Source organism: Erigeron canadensis, chromosome 7 (genome assembly GCF_010389155.1).
Source record: "Erigeron canadensis isolate Cc75 chromosome 7, C_canadensis_v1, whole genome shotgun sequence".
Taxonomy (NCBI): domain Eukaryota; kingdom Viridiplantae; phylum Streptophyta; class Magnoliopsida; order Asterales; family Asteraceae; genus Erigeron; species Erigeron canadensis.
The window spans coordinates 6180516-6204286 of NC_057767.1; the positions used below are offsets into that span (position 1 = coordinate 6180516).

General features: G+C 32.1%; 2 protein-coding genes and 1 pseudogene across 2 annotated transcripts; 1 reads left to right on the forward strand and 2 right to left on the reverse strand.

Annotated features, from left to right (window-relative positions):
- Positions 1-1366: 1366 nt before the first annotated feature.
- Positions 1367-4679, forward strand: LOC122606933 (40S ribosomal protein S26-1-like). The gene is made up of 5 exons (XM_043779828.1): positions 1367-1501; positions 1624-1716; positions 2602-2686; positions 2771-2904; positions 4412-4679. Exons 1-5 carry the CDS (start codon positions 1499-1501, stop codon positions 4481-4483), a joined length of 387 nt encoding a protein of 128 aa, XP_043635763.1. The 5' UTR covers positions 1367-1498; the 3' UTR covers positions 4484-4679.
- A 4185-nt stretch (positions 4680-8864) lies between these two features.
- On the reverse strand, positions 8865-10524 carry LOC122608085 (glucuronoxylan 4-O-methyltransferase 3-like). The gene is made up of 2 exons (XM_043781172.1): positions 9916-10524; positions 8865-9369 (listed from the first exon to the last, which is right to left on the reverse strand). The coding sequence occupies exons 1-2, from the start codon at positions 10462-10464 to the stop codon at positions 9022-9024; spliced, it is 897 nt and encodes a 298-aa protein (XP_043637107.1). The 5' UTR covers positions 10465-10524; the 3' UTR covers positions 8865-9021.
- A 4952-nt stretch (positions 10525-15476) lies between these two features.
- LOC122608835 lies at positions 15477-18617 on the reverse strand (annotated as a pseudogene).
- Between the last annotated feature and the right edge of the window lie 5154 nt (positions 18618-23771).

Genomic DNA, 23771 nt, shown 5'->3' on the forward strand with positions numbered 1-23771 from the left:
GAAGCTAGTGGTAACAGTACAAACAAGTGTCGGTCTGGTTCAATACCAGTAATACCTAATAAAATTCTAAATTCTTTTATGTTTCAGTCTAAGGTCACCCTTCTCTCACTGTACTACTTTTGCTATCGGTTATCCGGAGTATTTTAAACTTATAAATATTACTTTAGTGGAGTATAATCGAAGCTGGCAAGCTTAAATATATTTATCTGGTGGTCTTGGCAAATCTATTATTGTGTATTTGGGTACTTGAAATCACATTGTAATTCTTTTTATTAGTCTTTATATAGTTTTAATTGTGCACAGAAGGATGGGAAGTGGGTTGAAAATATTTAGTGATCTACTAAAGTAGAAACACAACACAAGTGTTGTCGCCAAGTATTTGCGTCCAACGTAAACGAATTGACCGTTCAAGATATAGTTCATGACGTTTGGCAGGAATTTCATTTACGAACATAAACAAAAAATTTGTTCGTTGAACATAAGCACACCTCCGTTCGTTCAACTTCATGATCATGAACTTTTGTTTACTCATGTTTGTTGGTATATGTTCGTTAGGAGGTAACTTGGCAAGAGCAGATGCTAGAAAATGCTTAAAAGTGGAAACATGAATTTATAGTTTTATACGTTGATAATATTGCTCACTCAATACTCAATGAGTAGTCATAACTATCAAACTAAAATTCACATTTTAAACAATTCTTATACATAAATTATAAATATTAATTGACTTCTAAACATAATCAATTGTCATATGCAATTTTTTTTTACCTGTTATCCATAGTCATGAAAGACGAATCTTGTTGGCTTAGAAATAAACGGCCTAATTGGGGCTAACATGTTTTGAATCAGAGATCTTTTATCTTAATCTAAATCTAACTATTTTATAAAGCATTTGGTTTTTATAGTTTATTAAAAAATAACTTGATTTACCTAAATTACCCATTTCATTTATTCACTATATTAAATATCTCCACCTAATACAGCTATAATACCCTTAATATAATTATTATTTACAACATACGTCTCTTAACCCTTAAAATAACCATAATACCTTTTTTTTTATATCAATTACTTTTATATTAATAATCACGCCACTACCATTGCCGCCACTACCACCGCACCGCTGTATCGCGCAGGCATATAACTAATAAAACTAATCATTATAACCGATGTCAAAGTTAATAACTTAATATAGAAACCCATTCGCCATTCAAAAAATAAAAAAAATATAGAAACCCATTTTTTTATTTTAAATGCTCAGTAAATTCTTAAAACAAAGAAATTTGGACAAAAATGTAGACTTCAAAGGCCCAAGAAGAAGCCCACTTCTCTCACATAAAAACACACATATTCTGTGATAATGGGCTAAACAAAAATAGTGTTGCCGAAATATAAAACCCTAATTTTCAACACCTCACAATAACAACAACTTAGCTATACATCTATCTGCCGGAATCCTTCATTGACGGCCGCTTCAAAATCTTTCGAGGGCAACAATATGGTTTGTTTCTTTTATTTATTACTCTTTTCTTTACATAATTTTTATTTTTATAAAAAATGTATAACAATATACATATATACATATAATAAAATAATAATATAATATGAATTGTGTAATTGTAGACTTTCAAGAGAAGGAATGGAGGAAGGAACAAACATGGACGTGGCCATGTTAAATTCATTCGTTGCTCTAACTGTGGAAAGTGCTGCCCTAAGGTCCCTTTTTCTGTTTCTTTTTTAATAATTATTTTATTTTATATTTTTAAGTGTTATATATGATGATCTGGGTTTTGATATTTTGTTATTTTGTTAGTTGAAATTCTGTCTTTTCATTTTTTTTTAAGTAATTTGTTGGTGGATTATTTTGTTGGTATTTTATTTTAGTGTGTGAAATTGTTACTTTTTTTTTTTTTTTTGTTATCTGAACTGCTGGTAATGTGGGTATTGTTGATATGAATGAATGACACAAATGTGCATATCTAGGTCACTCTTAGGGAAATGTGACATTTTGTTTCTGTAACACAAATATTTCTCTGATAAAGATATACTATGTGAAAGGTATGTGTTATGTTATATGTTTAGGAACTAGAATATGGCTTTTGTAACAAAACTGGTCTATTTTCGTTTATGGGAAACTGAAACTTTTGAATTCTAGTAAAATATTTGGGTTAGCGTGTTGGTGTAATTATTTTCGCTCTTGTGTAAATCGTAATGTGTTTATTAGCTTTAGAGTGTTTAGTTGGGTATTGTTTGCTATACAGTATAACTTATACAAAGCAATTAAAATGTAACTTGGGTCTCATTTTGTGACATTGAAGAAGTATGAGTTTCTTTTTATTTGGTTGGATGTTACTATACACCTTTTACACTACCTACACATTACTCGTTAGTGCCCATTATCGAACATGGGACCTCTCACCAAAGACAGTATCTTATCTCACTCTAACCATTGGGCTAGGGGTCATTGGCAGTTTCTTTATGATCTATATTAGTATGTTAAATTAGTGGCTACGTTTCTTTGGTAAAAGGGCTCTGAACACTGTTTCTGTTTATATAGATAGATTACCGTTCTGTTTTTGATATATATATGGTTGTTATCAGGACAAGGCTATCAAGAGATTTCTTGTGAGGAACATTGTGGAGCAAGCTGCTGTTAGGGATGTTCAAGAAGCTTGTGCATTTGACCGTAAGTCTTTTTAACTTTTTAGTTTATTAAATTATGAAAGTTATTTTTTGGTGAGTCTGACAGCATTTTGTATGTTTCATTTAGAGTACACTCTTCCAAAGTTGTATCTGAAGATGCAGTACTGTGTCTCTTGTGCTATTCACTCCAAGGTTGTCAGGGTCCGTTCTCGAACTGAAAGGAGGAACCGTGAGCCCCCAAAGAGATTCACTCGCCCAAGGGTATGCATCATATCCATATTGTCATCTCTATTTTTCGTAAGATATTATTTTTTTGGTAAAATATTGGTTTCTGGAAGAAAGCATGGTTAAAGATTCTTATTTGTTCTATTTCGCTAAGTATCAATTTTTGTTGCACCTTGTTCCTGTTTTATAATTTTGAGATATATGCATATAAGCGATATATCTGTATGCTTAGTTACAATTGGCATTTAGTGGTCACATACTCACATTTAGTAAAGTGTAACTTGATATATCTATTAATCTATATGCCTTTAAAAGATATATCTTTATGCTTAGTTACCCCTCACACTTTATGCTTCCCATTTTCCTATTTGAAAATAAGATGTCTGATTGTCCTTTGAATTTGGTAACTTTAACTTAGAATAACTTTTGATATGCGCTAACTTGTTGTTTGAAAGACAACATTACAGAGGAACACATAGCGATGAGAGGTTTCTATTATATATACATTCCCAAAAAACTACAAACCAAATATGCAGCTAAGCAGTGATACCCAGTTTGAACCAACATAACTAACATAATGAACCTTATTAAAGTGTCACAAGTCACTTTTTATTGGTTGTGATTTTGCTTAACTCTTTCATGTATAGTTTTTTAGTGTTAAGGATATTTTATCAGGATCATTGTATATATAGTCTTTCTTCAGATGGTTGTATATAAATATCTGTACAATTAGTCTTCTTGTTGAACTGACTGTTAAAAAAGGTGTAAGGTGGTTTAAACTGGAAAGTGGCGAACTTTTTTTGTTGATGTAGTTAATGATTATATATATTCTCTTTATGATTTGGTTGGTTACCAGCAAGTCATAATGTGATGTACCTGATTCAACTTCTTTAAAGTTAGCTTGATTAAAGTTTTAATTGCTACTCTATTTTATCATGATCTTTCTTTAGCTTCTTTAATGTTAACTTGTCTTGTATGTTCCCTCAAATGCACTCATGTTTTTTGTTAGTGATGGGCCCATCATGAGTAAAGAGTAGTTGATTGCAACTTATAATGGGGTTTTTAGCTTGTACAATTCTAAGCGTTTCCAATATGAAGTTATAGTTTACAAGAGTTTCATTGGAATAGACTTTTGTTAGATTAAAGCTTTTTATGTAATGTCCTCTCGACATTGTATATATTATATTGTGAACTTGGCAAAAGTTAGTTAAGACTCCAATGTTTCTTGTAGAGGTGGCAAATGGGTGGGATTGATGGGCTGGGTAATGTGTTTGTGCCTTGTTGATACTAAACATTATCAACCAACTAATCTGCTAATAACTGATTACAAAAAATATGTTGGTATGTTACTTCATTAAAAGTAAAATATACTAAAAACTAACATCCTGTTTTTTTGACGCATCTGACCTCTTTTCCCATCTCTTACAAAAAATTGTTAGTATATTACTACAGTAAAAGCTTTATATATGTCTCTTTTGTTGTGTTAAATTGCTATCTCCTGGTATACTTTCATGGTTTAATCACTGAATTCTTTTTTTTTCAGGATGATGGCCCCAAGCCAGGTCAAGCTCCACGCCCAGGTGGTGCTGGTGGTCCTCCCCCAGTTCGTTCTTAAGGGTGATAAGGATCCAATCATCGTGTCAGACATATCTGATGGTTCAAGATAATTCAGTTTCCGTTCTATGATGCTTTTATAACCTTCTATCTAGGTATTGGCATTGTGGTTATAAAGATTCTCTTCTGGTTTTTGTATCTGTAATGAATTTTAAAACTTTGGATTCCATGAACCCGTTCGATGGTCTTTTTTTTAATCCTTAACATCTAATTCTATATTAGCTTAAGGGTAATTTCAGATTCAACCCAAAGTATTTTGTTCATTTGGTTGCTAATATCTTCTTTATTCACTAGGCGAAGAGAAGTAGGAAACCAATCCGAATTAACGACGTTTGCGTAGTTAGTTAAAGCCATGTTCTTGTTCCGGTCTATATGAATATGCAATCATGATACCATTTTCTATGCAAAGATTATATAATGTGTATAAGTATCATAATGAATCATTGGTGAAGCAATGATAATTTTCTTTTCAAAGAAGAATCTCAACGTGTGACACCATGGCTATAAATTTTTATATATTTAAGTACACATAATTAGGTGGCGATGAGTATTGTATTCATTTTGAAGCAATGGTCAACTCATCAACAGATGTATGTGACATTATTATTTGATAACAATGATTTAGTCAAGTAAAAGGTAAGTAAAAGGTTGAAAAGAAGATAACGACGGTTTTTATCTGTATCTAATTTTATCAACTCTTTAAAGTTGATGTATGCTCGAAGAAATAGACCTACAAGCTTTAAGGTTTCTTCTCTACGCTAATAGAGTTATTCTGAAATTTGCCAAGTTGGAATATTTTTATTAGCCGTTTAAGTTTATAGAAGAAAACAGACTTTAGTCACGCCAACTTTGCAGAGTGAGTTCAGACAAATAAAAATATTGCTACTAGCTTTGAACAAAATTTAAGTTATGGGTATGTTCGGGAAAAATAAAAAAGAGAAAGAACTCTGGGCTGTTGATAAAGTCTGGAATTGAAGCTTGTGGCTGAAACTAGAAAATGAAACTTCTTTTTCAAACTTTTTTTTTAATATTTTTTATGAACTCTTATTACAGATCTTAGAGGGTTATTACGAGCTTCGAGCTTTTTAATACTACCAATCCAAAAAAGGCTAGTGTTTTTCTTGGGTTTTGTTAATGACAGTTCTTAAGCTGTCAGTAAAAACTAATTGGGTGCATAAAAATGTATACTTTGTTTTTTAAAAATTTAGAGGATGGTTTTTAATATACAATGTACAAATTCTTATACATATACTAAATTGTTGGTAAAAGCTCTCATTATCATTTTAAAAAAAGAAACTCAAGTTTTTAGCTCCTAAATGCCTTTCAAAACTCCCGTAACAGATTTCCCATATGATCTTATATCGTGTAATTTTAGCTATAAAAACAACACACAAATATATACTAGCTTAATGTTTGCCTTATATAGTTATACTAGTACTAATAACTGTACGATGTACAATAGCTATAAAGATTGTATTATAAAGAAAATTCGAATATGCCCCATACATGATTCGTGGGTATGAAATAAATTATGGTCAAAGTAAACCGATGATCGAAACTAAATTATAATAAACAGTAATGATAAATATAATATATGTTTAGTTAGAGTTTTGGATTTACCTTAAATTTTTTCAATTACATCAGAATTATAAGCATAGTGAATGACGGCAAATAGCCTTGTGATTTTGGATCGTAAACTCAAAATATTGAAATCTTCATGTTAAAAAAACTTATTAATGTGAAAACGATCAATCAAATAAGGTTATAATGTGTTTTGTACTTAAAAGTCAATAGTTAAAGTTCAATTATAAGAATGTAAGTCTGATAAAGAAATTTAATCTATATACAATTACAAAAACTAATTTAATAAAATAAATAAATTAAATAAATACGTGTTAATCAAAGATTACGTCACACGTTGTTTCAAAAACATCTTAATTCTGTTTTAGTTTATTGGTAGATGATGACATAAATAAATAATAGGGACTTAAAAATCTTTTTAATAATCTTCTTAATTATCATACATTCCATTAATTTTTCTCTCATAATCTCATCAATTGGTTTTGTGAAATATCACAATCATATTGTTACAAAGATTTTTTAGAGGTATTTTTAAGAGAATTTAGTTTCCTAAATAATATTTATTAGCGACATCCGAAAAGGAATTGGTTTAATTCACACCATACAAAAAAAGAGTTGATAGAAAAGGAATTGGTTTAATCAATGTTAGAGTTGATATGATTAAAAAGCACATGCGAAGTGTCGTTATGCTATCAGATCTGCACCGTTTAATTTATTTTGTTTGGAGATAAGGTAAGATATACCTTTAAGTGACAATTATTCAACCCAAATTTTAGGGATTCGTTTACAAATTTTTGTTAAGCTATCAAGTCTACACTTCCTAGTTCCTAACATCCCATTAATTAAGATCATAGAATATTCATTAATTTCCTAACATCCATGGATAATGAGATTCAAGCTAACTATGAAATGACAATACTTGATTAGTTAATTGAGAAGTGTTAGATGGTGTCATAAGTTGTAGGTAGGAAAACTCTACTATTTTAGTTTATTGGATTTTGATAAAAATAAAACAAAAAAATTAATACTCCAGAAATGATAAATAGTTATTTTTTGCTGTTTTTGTAATAATAGTATGTATTATTCACTAACAACAATTAGGAAAAAATGATAATATTGGTTAGCTCATTTGGTAAAAATAATAGAAATAAGGTCTGTTTATTGCAAGTATTACTATAAAATAAGAAAAATGTTTGATGTGTCTAATTACTAGGCTTAAAGATGTGTAAAAAATCTAATATTGACATATGATATGATTAAATGTGAAGATTAAAAAAGAGAATAAATATTATCCATGTGTCATTTATTTAATGTTTTAGACATATTTTTAGTTCTATATTTTTAGCGGATTAAGATTCCTTAAAGTTAGCATAACTTTATCTATAAAGTTGGGAGCATCTCAACTATTAGATTGAAATTAAGGGTTAAGATTCAAAAATCAAGTTTGAATTTTGACTCTTGATTTCAATCTAATGGTTGAGATGCTCTCAACTTTATAAGTAAAATTATGATAACTTTAAGAAATCCTAATCTATTTTTGTCAAATCCATATATATATTCAATAAAAATAAATAGCATAAGATTTATCTTACTAATGCACGTAAATCTTCATAGTGCACAATAATTATTACGAGTACTTAAACAAGTTATTTCATTCACTTTGTTGGTTATTACTTGTATATTTTAATTATTTCGATAGTTATCTATAATCTATAATATATTATAAAAAAAATATCATTTTATTTTTGAAAGTGTTAAAAAATATGTAATACTTTCACTTAGCGATCCTTAAAATATATTCACTTACATTATCTTTGAACATTAATGATTAAATTACACTATCAATCCGCTTAACATTAATGATTAATTTACACTATCAATCATTTATTTTTTAAAATATCTCTATTAACCGTTTGCATCAATATTTTTACATTAATTATCTACACTACTCGACGTCTCATCTATCATCAACAGTTGCCTCACCACCACCTCATCGTTATCATGACCACCGTTGCATTGCGCGAGTAACGTGCTAGTTATATTTTAACTTATATACATCTAAACATATGCTAGAAGTAAACTTTTATAAGATTAAAATGATAATAAAAGTTAGTTGTGATTAAAATACCTTCCCCATATATATATATAGCACGTTACCCGCGCAATGCGGCGGTGGTCGTGACAATGCCGTTGTGGTGGGGGCTGAGTGTTGGTGGTGGAGACGGCGTCGAGTGGTGTGGATAATTGATGTAAATGGTTAATGAAAATATATTAAAGAAAAAATGATTGGTAGTGTAAATTAATCATTAATGTTATGGGGTAGTGTATGTTGAAATATTTTAAGGGGTGCTAAGTGAAAATATTACATATTTTTAACACTTCTATAAATAAAAATGACGGTTTCTTTTATAATATAGTATAGATAATTATAATTGTATCTACTAATAAATATTTAATCCATTTTAATGACATATATTCAACTACCCCATCACTTATATTTATTCTCTACTTCCACATCTTTCCTCTCCTGTTTTTTCAAGGTATCGTTATATTATCCATCGATAAAAATGATTGTCGTTTTTAATTCGATGATCGACAATTTATAAATGTTTGTGTGGAATGATTTGGTTTTATAAATCTTTTTTATAAGATATACCAACTTAATCTTTTTGAAACCTAGACTATTGTAAATTTAAAAAAAAAAATTAAAAAGTTAAGGGAAATGTTAAACATATCCTTCAAAGCTATATTTAAAATGTTATTACTTATTACATTCCTAAAAGGTACGTAAACATAAAATGTCGACGTAATAATATGTATAGCCCAAAGGCGGGAGCTATATTTGTATCAATTTTCAAAAAATGAAAGGTAACAAAGAACTGAAGATGTTAATACAAGTAGTAAATTAGAAAAATACAAAGATAGTCGTGTAAGAAATCATACACCAATTAAATACATCTAAAGTGGACAAAATGGTCTACCCGATCGAGCCCTATGACTTGGAATTATAAAATGCCTTAACCTCCCTTCTTCTTCACTCAAATAACCTTCACATAAAAACGTCTTAGAAAATTGATCTTCTACCACCCTATTGATGTCATGTACAAACACATTTGTCTCCCCTTCTTCCCTGTTCCGCGCCATTAATCCTGCGGTGTATATCGCTTTCATTCTGCCAGGAGCTTCGTCGTGGTAGCCCGTTGGGGCATCCACCATTATCGCATCCCATTCCACATCGTACACTTCATCCGGCAAGTTTCGTTTCATGGACAACTCGCATTCGGATTCCCTTGGATCTCCAACCCTCTACAAAATATAATAAGTTGTCCAAAGTTAGTATAGATGTATAAGTTAGAAAGAAAATGTCCACATTTTTATACCAAATAAATATAAAATGATAGAGTATCAATTATTGGAAAAAGTCAAACATGAGTAGGTTAGAAAACTGAAACCATTGGCCCTAAATTGTGAAGGTAAGTTGTCTAAATTTTTTTAGCTAAAAGTGTAATGAATTTTTAACTAGTCCACACCTTCTAAGCATATTTAAATGTCAACTTCCAAAGTGAACTTGTTACTAACATTTGGTAAATTTCTCAGCTTTATGTTCACTTCAATGTATAACACGTGTAGATTTATATTTGTCCTAAATTTTGGTCCGCTTTTGCCAAAAAAAAAAGTGTCTCTTCCCTGAGTATTCTATATCACAAAATTGCATCAAATTGCCTTTTAACACATATAAATCACTAATTATGTAATTTTAGACCCGAAGAATGTAGGATGTAAACCTATGGTGAGACAAGTACCAAAGAAGTGTACATAATTGACTTATTAATTTGTGTAGTAGCAATGTACCTTACACTGCCCTTGTTTACCGATTTCCATCAAATCTGACGAATGTGTCACCTTGGTATCGTACACAACATGGTACGATTCCAAATTTGGAAATTTCCCTTGAATTTGTTGGATCCATGACTTATCTTCTTCAAGAAACACAGTACGACCACCCTGGTTCAGGGTGGCCCACATCGGGCTGTCATAGCCCAGCCCAAAAACCAAAAAATTACAAGGAGATTTCTTGGTCAGAACTCTCAAACTGACCGAAATCTCCTTGTAAGTTTGTTGTGGCGTTATGTTAGACGTAACATAATGTACAAGTGTCTCGGCCGTGGCTGTTGGGAGTTTGTTACATGTATGTGAAGTTGCGGGTAATTGGTTTTCGATAGGAGGGCATGATATTGGTTTGGTTTGTGTGTTAACATCGGATGTAACGGATGAAATTTGATGAGATTGTGGTAATGAAGATGATCGAAGAAAGATTACTAATAGGAAAACAAGAACAATGAAAATGGTTAGAAGAATTGGCTTGGAGGTAATATTGTATTTGCCTGTTTTGTTTCTCATGTTTCAAGAGATATAGAGAATTTTGTAGAGAATAGAAATAGATAGATGTATATAGATAGTGTGTGTGTTTCGATATTTTTTAGTGTGTTGTTTTTGTGTTATATTTGAAGAGATTTTAGAAGCAAAGAAGTGGGTGAGACGTGGTGTAAGAGTATTAATTAATCAATTGGAGTAGGAAGGAAGGATTCCTGAGACATTAATTTGGGAAGACAAAACATGTCTATAAACAAAGGGAAATAGGATTACTATAATATACAATAAAATTCGTTAACCACTAGGATAGTGGTTTATTGGCAAGAACTTATGTTTCTTTATGTAAAAGATTACAAGCTTCATTTTTGATATAAACTCTTAGTGGCCATACAACAAGTTCATACACTATATAACTCTGGGCTCATAATTAAACAAGTCGCTTTGATATTAACTCGCTTGGAAAGATCTAAAACTCGCTGTTTTTCACTTCATTTTCGATATAACCTTACATAAAAGACGTTGCCAAAAAAATGTGTGTTAAAAAAATTAGATGTGATGTTAAACTTTATTCTTTTGTCTAACAATTTAATAAATGAAAATATAATCGTATGGTGCTTTATCAAATTAATAAATTACATATGTTAGTATGTTACTACGTTACATACTGATATAGCATAACAATCCATCTTGAATGTTTTCTTATTAATTTTGAAATATTGAATTATGATGGAAGGTGTCAAGATGGACAGTGTGTTTGAAAAGACTGGGAAAATGTGGTTGGTAATACCTTTTGAGTAAAGTTCAATTTTCAATTTCTTTGCTGGAATTTAATTTTTTTTCCACCTATATGGCTATATGTTACCCGAAAAATGGAAGACAATATAATAGAAATATTCTTTTAACATGTCTCAGGTAGTGTTTATTTAAAAACTTTAATTAAATCACCATTTAATTTGGGGTCATCTGGGCAACTGCCCTCATTCTAATTTTAAAGTAGGTTGTAAAAAAGTTTTCTTTTTTCTTAAGAGTTTGCTTGAAACTTTACCCTTAAAAAGTAAATTAAACCAAATAGATGTTGACGGAATTATGGAAAAATGTTTTACATAGTTAAAAGCTTATTGTTTAAGTCACAATAGACAATCAGTTAATGGACAATCAGTTTATGTTTTCATGGTTGTTGCCGTTAGGTGTTACAGGGGATTAGGCTATGGAAGATGACAAGCTTTCAAAATTTACCTTACTTTTTAGTTTTGTTTACTTTTAAGGCGCGTTTGGCTCACAAATTCTGATGGAATTGGGATTGAATTCCATTCTATGGTACGTTTGGTTATCAGAAAATGGCGAAATTTTATTCCATTGGAATGTAAACATTCTATCAAAGGATAGAATCTTCATTCCATGGGGTTATTGGATTAAATTTTATTCCTTCCTTCTTTTGAAATTTAAGAATACAAAAAAAAATTTCATCAAATTCCATTTCTTCGAAATCTAATTCGGTTGACAGATTTCATTCTTTACAGTAACAACATTTGAACCAAACGTACCCTTATACTTTAATGAAATGTTATATCGACCATTTTATTTTATATTTGTAGTCTTGTACACAATGTCTTTAAATTTGCCTTTGGACTTCATTGTAGTTTTTTTATTTTAAGAAAAACTACTAAAACAATGGCATTAATTCATAACTATAACTTTTTTTTTTTTCTTTTTGGAATAACTATAGTCTTGCTGAAGTATCAACTTATGACCTTTCCACATTGCATGTATTCACCTTATTTTATAATTGTTAACTGAAATTAAAGATTAATTTTTTTAATTGTTTCTTAATAAGTATTGGCATTTTGAACATAAGTGTTCTGATTTTTAAAGTAAGCTCGTAACTAAAGTAATATGATACTTGTTATTAATTCTTGCAAACTAGATCACTGTATAAATATTAGAAAACCATAAATTTTTAAAGTTACTATATAATCATATGATGATATTCATATATTTAAACTAATCAATGAGTGTATTTTCGGAAATTAGTAGAGGCGTTTTAAACCAACTCGCCCTAAGCATCAAATATTTGAAGATTGATCCTGACTATGACATACGGATTTTAAATTTGTCCCATTGTAGTAAGTTTTCTGGCTCCGTCCCTGTAAGTCACGACGACACAACTTACTCAAAATACTTAATCTATTAAGTCATCAAAAGTGTTTGTTTTTTTTACTTAATAAACAAAAAACAATTATATTAACTTAATCCATACAAACATTATTTATTTATTAAGTCATTTTATCAATTCATAAAACAAACAGACCCTTACACTCATAGAGCATGGGTATATTTTATAATATAATTGTCGATGTCAATATATGTGTTTTCCTTGTTCGAGCATCTTTAATGGTTGTTTTTGAAAAGTTATTTTTTTATCAAAATTTATATAAAAGTGTGTAAGAGGTTTTTTTAAAAATTGAATAAAATACATTAATTTAGTATAGAAATCGATTAAAAAACAAGAGCAATAGGTTGACAAAAAGTCTTTAATCTTCTCTTTCATCCGAAAATTCATATTTAATTAAACTTTAAGCTTTGAAAACTTTTTACCATTGAAATATAAGGTTTTTTTTAAAAACTCTCTTACACACTCTTACACATTTTGATAATAATAAAAAAAAAAAATCCTTTCAAAAATTACCATTGTGGATAACTAGACAACAAATTCCTAAAAGTATTATTTAACAATATATTTTTTCTTTATTTCTTGAACGGCAAAAATAGCCATTGAACTTATAAATTTTAATGTATGCAACATATGCCACTTTACCATCGCTTAAACACCGTATAAATGTATCCGGTAAAAACATAGTGCTACATCATATTGATTAAAAAAATACATTAGAGTCTTTAACTCTTTAAGAGTTAGTTTCCTAATTTCAACTTTTATTCATAAGGAGACCATTAAACAATCTTTATACATCACGAATATTGGGACGAGGTAGAATATCACATCTCTGGCCCGTAAGCCAACATGTAATAATTGTACCGAATGAATCTGTACAAGAGTTTTAGTGATTTGGAAATTGTTAGTTGTTTGATGTGGGAAAGGTAACAAGAAATTAATACATTTAAAACAATGATATATCTTTGGTTAGAGGTGAACAAAAACCGGTTTCTACCCAACCTGACGTGAAACCGAACCCGAACCAGTTTTTCGGTTAACGGAACCAAAACCGGGTTTGACCCAACCCGGTTTGGGGTCAAACTTTGACCGGTTATTGACTCGTTTTTTTTTACCAAAAACCAAACCCGACCCGAACTTAACCCGGTTTCTAATCGAAAATAAAACCCAAAAACCCAAACCGGTTTGTAACCGCCGGGTTGGGTCAAACCCGAACCGGTTTGGGTCAAACCCGGTTGTTGACCAGTTTCGGGTTCGGTTTCGGGTTCGGGTTCCAACCCGGTTTTTTTTTAAACCTCTATCTTTGGTAGCGTTTATTGTCTCTTCTTCGATGGCTAATGTTTAACAGATTATGTGATGACTAGTGCTATCATGTTTTCATTACAGGCACGTGATAAAATATTAAAATACAATTCGCAAACATTTACAACTCAACCGATTTTGGTTTAATTATTGTGTCGGAATCATACTTGCCTGACTTGTCATTAGAACGGAAGCTGATCTCAATCTTTAATGTTGAAGTCGAGTCGTTACCAATGTTTAAGCATTGAAATGCAGGAAAATCTGTTGGAGCAATTCCACTGTTGTTGGGAACGAGTGCAACTTCAAATTCTCCACCACCAGGTAACTCAGCTTCAAATGAAACACGACGAGTGATGTGTGTTTCTTTCCACCAAGAAGTGTGTGTTAGCGAAGCAAACCCCACCCATGTCCTTCCACCACCAATAATCGTCTCGTAACACACCCCAAATCTAGGAGAACCGATTTTTAAATCATCCACCATTTTCTTCATTCTAATTGCATAGCTCAATGGGGTTGAATATCTTGTGAAAACACACATTATGAAGCCGCAAAAGTCATTGCACCAGTTCTCTGGAAGTTTCACTGTACATTGCCTCCTTCTACTGCGATAGCGTAAAACCTCTGGAATGCCCATTCCCTAATTTAATCAACACCAACTTATTAAATTATGATCATGATATGTTATTAATTTGTCTATGTAAAGCTTAACTTATCACGAGTATGATTCAGAAACACAGAATGGACCCACACATACCTGTAGCATGGATTCAACTAATCTGCCCCCATCATTTACAATATTAAGTCTGCCCCCATCATATACAATATTAAGTGACTTTTTCAGAAATGAAACTTCACGTAAGCACTTAAAATTTGTTTGACAATTATTTCCAATGGTTGTAAGTGAGTCACAATAGTCTGCTTCGAGAACAGCTAAGCTTGATGGGAGCTCCGGCAATTCAACAAGCCATTTACATTCGTTCAGGATGAGGACTTTTAGCCTAGTAAGTTGCGAGAGACTGAAACCTAATCGTGAAAAGTCATTGCGACTAAGATGGAGTTCTTCTAAGTTGAATAACTCGACATTATTAGATGGAATTTCTCCATCTTTCAAGCCCCAGCCACTGAGATCCAACTTTTGCAAGCTACTCAAATTCAACTTTCGTGAAAACTGATGGAACACCTCAAGTAGTGTATAACGTCCTCCAATAGATGACGGAAGAATCGAGTAGCAATTCTCTATCTTGAGGGTCTTGAGATTTTTCATCTGGGCCATAATTGGGAACATTCTAAGCTTCTTACAAGATCTTACACTGACGTATTCCAGGCTTTTATGATTTCCAAGCGATGGGTGAATCTCTTGCAACAGGTCACAATTACTAATTTCCATCTTCTGAAGATACGGGAGTCCATTAAAATCTGGCGTGCTGAGTAGGTTCTCCAAATAACAGAGTTGAAGCACTTTCAAACGCGGCAGACGCTAATGTATATAAAAGCATATACAAGTTAAAATTATAATTATAATATATTTCAAAGTTTAAGACATATATCGTGATACACTTACGTATTCGGGACTTCTACGATTTCCAAGCGATGGGTGAATCTCTTTTAAATTGTCACAATATCGGAGTACTAACGTTTCAAGACATGGGAGTCCATCAAAATCTGGTGTACTGAGTAGGTTGCTCATGAAACAGAGTTGAAGAACTTTCAGATGTGGCAGACGCTAGTGTGTACATGCATACACAAAATAATAAGATTATATATCCATATTATTAGGTTAGTCAATATTGGACTCAACCTGAAAGCCGATTTGAATAAAAACGGGTCAGGTTTGTGTAATATCAACCTGCAACCCAGATACTGCTTAATGAATTTTTTTTTCCAAACATATATAGACACAAGCATTTAGTTATCATATTTTGGTACAACTTGTGATATTTTTATTTTGTTTTTCAATCTATAACCTTGGAGAAAAAAAGATCACAACATTAAAGCCTTTTGACCTAAAACAAACCCATATGACTCGAAATCGACTCACCAACCTGTTTAACCCATGTATAGGTCATGTGGGTTGGCTTCGGGTTAATAGATCGTGGTTTGGGTTGAGATTTCTGACAAGAAACTTAAAACGGGTCAGGTTAGGGCTAGAAATTTCAATCCACCAACCCACAAACCCGAACCGACCTCACTGACAACCCTAATATTATAGTTAATGACAAATAGACAAACATATGGTACACAGATTATTGTCAAAACTAACTCAAAGGTCCATACAAAGAAACAATTTTTAAGTTGGACATTTTCTCTTTAAAGCTTGAAGTTTGAAGCTCCTAATTAGTTTCTCCCCAAACATACCCGTTGTCTGTAATAAATAGCTATAGTTTTTGAAGCGTTGGATTATACCAATCTCAAAACATTAAGAAACACAACAGTATTTTTTAGGTATTTGAAAGAAAAACTTATTGTGATATTTTATAAATTATAGGCAAAAATAAAAATCAATTTGGTTCATTTTGACTCAATGCCTCTATCAGTGTTCAATTCAACGGATCCACAACTTTTTATATTTTAATCGAAGAAAAAAAAATTAATTTTACCTTGCAACCACTCCAAAGTAATTTTTGTAAGCTGTAATGTAATTTTAGAACAACAAGCTTCATCAGTTGGAAACTGTCTGGGAATGGACTTGCGGGATACCTTTCCCAATACAAATACCTCAACTCATTTGACAGAAAAGAAGGCCCTTCAGTGTGCTTCTCCCTGTCATCCCCAAGGTACATAACCACACTAAGCCACCTTAGTTTCTTCATGTTAAAAAGGAATCCAAATAAACGCAATGAATGACCATAATATCGCATCGCTTCAATCTTGTCATTTTCCTGTAATAAAGAAAATGTTGATCTTGTTATTCAATGCACATGTATAATATATTTCAATTAATAGCTAACTCTATCATTACCATTGTTGAATCCCTATAAGACATGTTACTGATTTCTTCATTTTTCCAAACTCTGCTATGTTTTTCAGGATTGTTAGGATGTTCACCTCTAACAATATAGTGTCCCATTTCTTGAACCAAATCGTGCATATCAAACTTACCATCGATAGTAGTTATGAGAGCTTTTTGTCTTAGCACCTTTATCTCTATAACAGAGTGAAAGCCACAAGCATCAAGTATCTCCATTGCATCATCTATGCTTTTCCATCAGAAAAAACACGCAATATCCAAGAATACCTCTTTCTGGAGAGTTTCAAGCCCGTCATAACTAATTCGGAGTATATCCATGATCTTGATATCCGGGATATCTTTTAACTTGGCTAAGGCACTTATCCACTCATTCTTGTCTTTGTCAAATAGAAAAGAACCTAAAACTTTAAGTGCTAATGGTAGACCAGCAGCATAAGAAACCACACGGGATGAAAGTGTCTCGTATTCTGTTAAAGGTTCTTTTTCATTATATGCATGCTTATAAAATAGCCGAATAGCCTCATTATCAGATAATAATCTAATGGGAGTGACGTGGTCTACCCTATGAGTTCTTAGCAAATGTTCATCTCTAGTTGTGATTATTATTATGCTCCCCCAACCAAACCATTTATGTGATCCAACTAATGCCTCTAGTTGGCCCAGATCATTGACATCATCAAGAATAACCAACACTTCACTGTTACGTAACCTACTCTTCATCATAAGATTTCCTTGCTGAACATTGTGCACTTCTACTTCACTTTTCAAAAGAGTCGATAGAATTTTTTGTTGCAGGGTTTCTAAACCATGTTTACTTTTCTCACGAATATTGGCAATAAAGCAATGAGCATCAAAATGGTGAGAGATTTCTGTATAAACAGAGGACGCGAGAGTAGTCTTACCACTGCCACCAATTCCCCATATCCCAACCATGCGTACACCACTCGTCATAATTCCTAGCTGTGATATCAAATCTCGCGACCGCTCTCTCATTCCAACAAGCTCTTCATCAATATCTGAATCCATGGGAAACAATCTATCTTGAATTTTATCAACAATTTCTTTGATGACTTTTGTTTCATGTCTGCAGAGTGGAATTATATAAATATATAACTAATTAGTGTATGTTTACGTATGCAAAGTGCCAAAGTAGAAATCTACCTACACAAAACCAGGCAAAAGAGCTGAGTTAAATACAAAAGGCTCTAAAAGAACCTAGCGCAAGCTAGAGCTACCTAATCTACATAAAAGCTACAACTGATGGTATTAAAAATAAGGGTTTATTACCTGTAGAAATAACTAAATTACTAACTATGATCAAATGTCTATGTTACGTAAAGATCTCGTAACGTGTAATAAAATTTCAAATCTTGGCGATTGGAAGTACACGACCAATCAAAAACTTACAAGTCGCCGTTTATATGGTTGCCCCAGATACCCGGGATAACTAGGATTTAAAAGTTCATTACATGGGATAGACGTTTTACGAAATCTTTACATAACATAGATATTTCATTATAGTTAGTTACACCCACATGCAATTCACCCTATTAAAAAATCTCTATAAACTAAGGAAAGTGCTTCATCATCCTTGTAAACGCGGATTAGTCGTTGTACAAGAGCAGAGTGGAGATGATCCACAAAGGTCTTGCGTGTATCTTCTCCCCTAAAACTAAGGAATACATCGTATTTCCAAGATTGAGAAGAAGAGGCTTGAGCAGAGTTAGAAGAAGATGCCATTGACGTGTTTAACCATGCACAGGAGGATTCTACTTTCTTGCTTTCAACTCCGAGTCTACCTCTATTAAAGAAATCGAAATTAAGGACATTATAATATAAACTTAAAAAGAATTACAAAGAGCAAGTAAGTACCTGTTTGGTTGAGTTCACAGAAAATATCAGATTTCATCAAACAAGTTTATGAAAGAAAGAAAACAAATATTCTGTGGTTGTGAGTGGTGTTTAATTGAGTATTTTGCTTGTTTAAATTTCTGCGTGAAAGAAAAGACCAAGAAAGCAAATTTATGTGTGTTGCATTTGCTTGGCAGAAGCATAAGAGAAGAGAGAGTAAAAGGAAATTGTGAAGAGAGATAATACTACTGGTTGGTTATTGTTGTGGTGTATAAAAGCAAAACTTTTTCACTTTTATTTGAAAATTCTATCACGTGAAAGGATCAGAAAACGTGTTGCAGTGTACAAAATTGGATTGCGTATCTCAATTTTATCAGAGGGAATCTATATTTAAGACTAAGACCGAAAGGAGTAGCCGGTTACTTCTTGAATTCTTCATATGGAACGCCCCCGGAACGCCTCACCTCGGCCCCGGGGGCGTTCCACGTAAAAAAAACCCGAGCCCCTTTGGAATTCTAACGCATCCATTTCCTTTGTTTTTATATGTTTGACCGCATGGGAAATTGAAACATGCCTCAAAATTCAGATTTTTTTTCTTATTTTTTTTAATTATCCAATATATAACACAATATATATACAACCACATATACTCATATCTATCTATCTCTATCTTCATCTTCTCAAATCAAACTTTTCTTCCGAAAATCAAATCATCTTCCACACACCAAACCGAAAATGTTTCCAAATCAGTGGGGTTTGAACCTTTTTTCGAACCAAAACGCGAGTAACACTCAAAGAACACCCTTTCAACCCGACTTACTTGATTATCCGAATCTTCACCAAAACTCGGAGTTTATTCAATCACTTGGTACAATGAAAATTGGATCACCGATGACTCCGCCGGGAAATAGGACACCGTGGATTCAACAAGATAATTTCGGTTTTAATTCCTCTCCGTCGGGTTTCGCTCAAACACCCGGCGGCATGTTTGGTAAAATTTATATATGTTTTTGGTTTATATATATATATTTTCGGTTTTTATATATATATTATTTTCGGTATATATAAATATATATATATATATTTATTTATTTATATATTTCGGATATATATATATATATAGATATGGTTCTATGTTTATTTGTTTGTTTTAAAGATTCACAACGGATGATCAATACACCACCGGCGGGTTCCTCTTTCGAAGATTTGGAGGCGGTTCAAGAGACACAACCCGAAGATAGTGTCTCGTCTCCTCAAAAAGAGAGACGAAGACATCGAAAGAGAGACACCAACGAGCCGAAGAAAATACCATCCCAACTAAATTGGACGGAAGCGAAAAGCTTGGCGTTATGTCCCGCTTGGGTTGATGTTTCCGAACTTTTAAATCTTGCACCAAAACCTCCTCAGCCACCAGAAAATACCAAATCAACCACTATCGAGCCACCAAATAGATCTTCCTCACCACTTCAAAAGTTCAAACCAACCTTTTCGAAATCCGTGCCTAATTTCTCCAAGACTCATGTTCCTCGATACTACACTTGTCGAGTTTTTAAGGATTCTATCACTAAAAGTGTTCGATTTAGAGATCAATATGGTTGGTTTTCACATATGCCACCAAAGTCCAAATCTCAAACTCCTGAACCTGCCCTCAAATCACCATTGATTCCACAAAAGCTACTTCAAAATGAATCATCAACTCTTAAATCAAGGTGGAATTCAATGTTCTATAATCAAATTGACATAACTTACAAGAATTTTTCAAAAGTATCCAAGTCTCTTGGACCCGTTCTCAAATGGGTTCCGAAGATAGCTTTAAAGTAAGTTGTTGTCAGATGGCTTGTACACATTTCAGTGTACAACCCGTTCAAAATCTGTTTTTCTCAATACTAATACTTCATAATAAACATTTCCATTCACCTTTTGTGCTTTCAATCACTGATGCATGATGAACGTGGTTCTCACATTCATCGTGAGGGGGAGAGATAGAGATAGAATGATTGAAGATATTGTTCATTCGAGGGGGGGCATGGGAGAACACATAAACATTTTTTTTATTATATATATATATTATATATATATATTATATATATATATATTTTGAGCACAATGCATAGCGTGATTTTTTTTTTTGTTTCAAAGATTATGCTCAACTTGAGGGGAGGTAAATGACAAATATTTTTGGATCTATTAGTATATTTTTATTGTATATTATGAAAAGAGTAATTGATTGAGGGGAAGCAAGATTCAGAGAAGTTTTTGTACATATGACAAGTTGAGGGGGGGCTAAAATGACAAATCATTTTTATACCAAATCTACACTCATTTACAAGCCAAGCTTTCGCACTTTACACCAAGCCAAGCTTCCGCATTTTACCAGAAACCCGAGTCTTCGCATCCACAGAATGCTTGAGAATTGAACAAGTCAAAGTTGGGTGATGACGATGAAGAGAGAGAGAGAGAGAGAAAGCTTCAAGGTCACTCAACAACAAGAATCCTCAACATAAAGGACCCACCAAGATTTTGAGAGTGAAGACAATGCAACTTTTACAATTCAACACCAAGGGGAAATTGTTAGCTATAAAATTTGTGGTGTTAAATTATAACTTTCTTAGTGATGAAGGGGTATTAGTGAAAATAGGTTACATGTATAAATACCTTTTCCCGCCTCCTTTGTACTTCTTGCTCTCACCCATTTTATACATATGACTTTATAGAAAAATCTTTTAATCTACCTTTTATATCTTCTATACCTTAATTCCTTCACAAATCTTGATGAAAAACATAACGAAAACATAAATCTAAAGATTACACACCCAACGACAAATATAATATATTAAACACTATATTAGAATAACCTATGTTTCTAGTAACACCTAAGTTAGGTACTTCTATAGATGTATATAATAATATAAAGGATTACATGGGTGTTTTCTTATAGATTTGTGTTTACCACCTAACTAGGAACATATATGTTATCCCCACAAAATATATCACAAAAATAAATCATGTCACCTCACCACTAAAAATCACACACAAAGCTAATAATAATTAACTAGTATTAACACCCCAATATGAAAGATGCCCAAAATAATCATCGTCACTACCACCTTTCATCATCGGGAAACGAAGGAATCAGAAATGTAGGGTTAGGGATCAGCAGGGGCGGTTCCAAAGGGGGCAAGGGCACCAAGTTTAAATTTTGTTATGTATTTTTAAATTTTTCATAGACTTTTAAAATGTTTTTATAAGTTTTCAATATTTTGTCCACTTTTAGATTTATTGTTTATTGATTTTCCATTTAGCCCCTTCCGTATTTTTTTCTGGTATCGCTTGGGAATCAGATAAACAAAAAACAATCATAAAAAACCCATCGAAACAGTACCATATTTCTCGTCTGCTACTTTTGACCGTTGACAACCACCAAGCCCCATCGGACAACACCTCCGATCATGACCACCACCCTTCTGTAAGTACATCATCATGCATCACCACCAGATTAAGCTTTCTTTTTAGGTAGATGGCTATATTGACAGATGAATGGATATTTAGGTATGAGAAGTGTACACCAGCACCACAATCACCACAATGTGCTTTGTATTGTTGTATTATTATACAAACATATGGTGATATGTACCCAAAAACCGGTGATGTACAATTGTACAAATCACCCTTATGTATAGATGAATAGATTGTTTAAGCTTTTTTTAATGATACATGAAGATAAATCCTGGAAAAGGATATTGATACCGAATATGATGAGTTTTTTTTTAAAGAACTTTTTTGTGTTTGGTAGGGCTGTAAACGAACCGAACGAACACGAACGGGACCTTGTTCATGTTCGTTCATTTAACTTAGCGAACGGTTCACGAACAGATTAACGAACATAATGACTCATTCATGTTCGTTTATTTGTGTTCATGAACGAATGTTCACGAACACAAACGAACGAACACTAAGAACGAACACAAACAAACGAAGTATTTATAAATCAAGTACTTTTATTTATACATTTTCTTAAATAACTTGGTATTACTAATATATTATATAAAAGAAATACTTATTTAAACTATTTATATATAAATGAACATGATGAACTATTGTTCACGAACGACGGTTCATGAAATAAATGAACGAACGTTCACGAACAGAACAGATTATCGAACGTTCATGAACGTAAATGAACGAACGAAAGCTTTGTTCATGTTCGTTCATTTAATTAAACGAACGAACACGAACGAACTTACCGCCAAACGGTTCATGAACTGTTCATAAACTGTTCAGTTCATTTACAGCCCCAGTGTTTGGTGATTGGGTTGAAAAGAAGTCATTCATTTGTACACGAGGGATTTAAGGAAATGTCCATTAGAACATTTTTAATTGTTCATTTTATTTTTTACCTAATGTAAGTTTTATCTTTTTTATCATCATTCCCTTTTGCCCCACAAACCACAACAATATATCTAATTAAAATAAATCAAAACAAACAAAAAATTAATATAACTATATTAAAGTGAACCCACATCATCTTTCACTTAGGTAAAACTATTTATGTAGCCTATTTCACCTTTTCTTTTCACCTATACGCCTTAACACTTCATCTATTAATTACCTCTATTCACTTATTCTCTTCAAGCATACTCTTAATACTCTATTCTTGAATTTAAAACTTAGAAAAAGAAAAGAAAGGGATGGATTTGAAAAGAAAAGATAAAAAAATGATATAGATATAAAAGCATTATTGAGTTACAAAAAGTAGATTAGAAAAAGAAAGGATAAGAAAACAAAAAATTACTATTATATTCTCATTATATATATATATATAGAGTTGAGTTATTATGAGAACCAATAAATTGTCGAGAACTGCGAGAACTAATTAAAACCATTAGATTAATTAAATCAAGGGCCAAATTGATTTGATGGCATTTGTGTAATAATTTTGAATACAAATTAATTTATTAATAAATAACAATTAATAAAGGGCATAACAGGAATATGAAATTACAAGTAATAAAACGAAAACGGAAGTACGGAACACACGTTCAT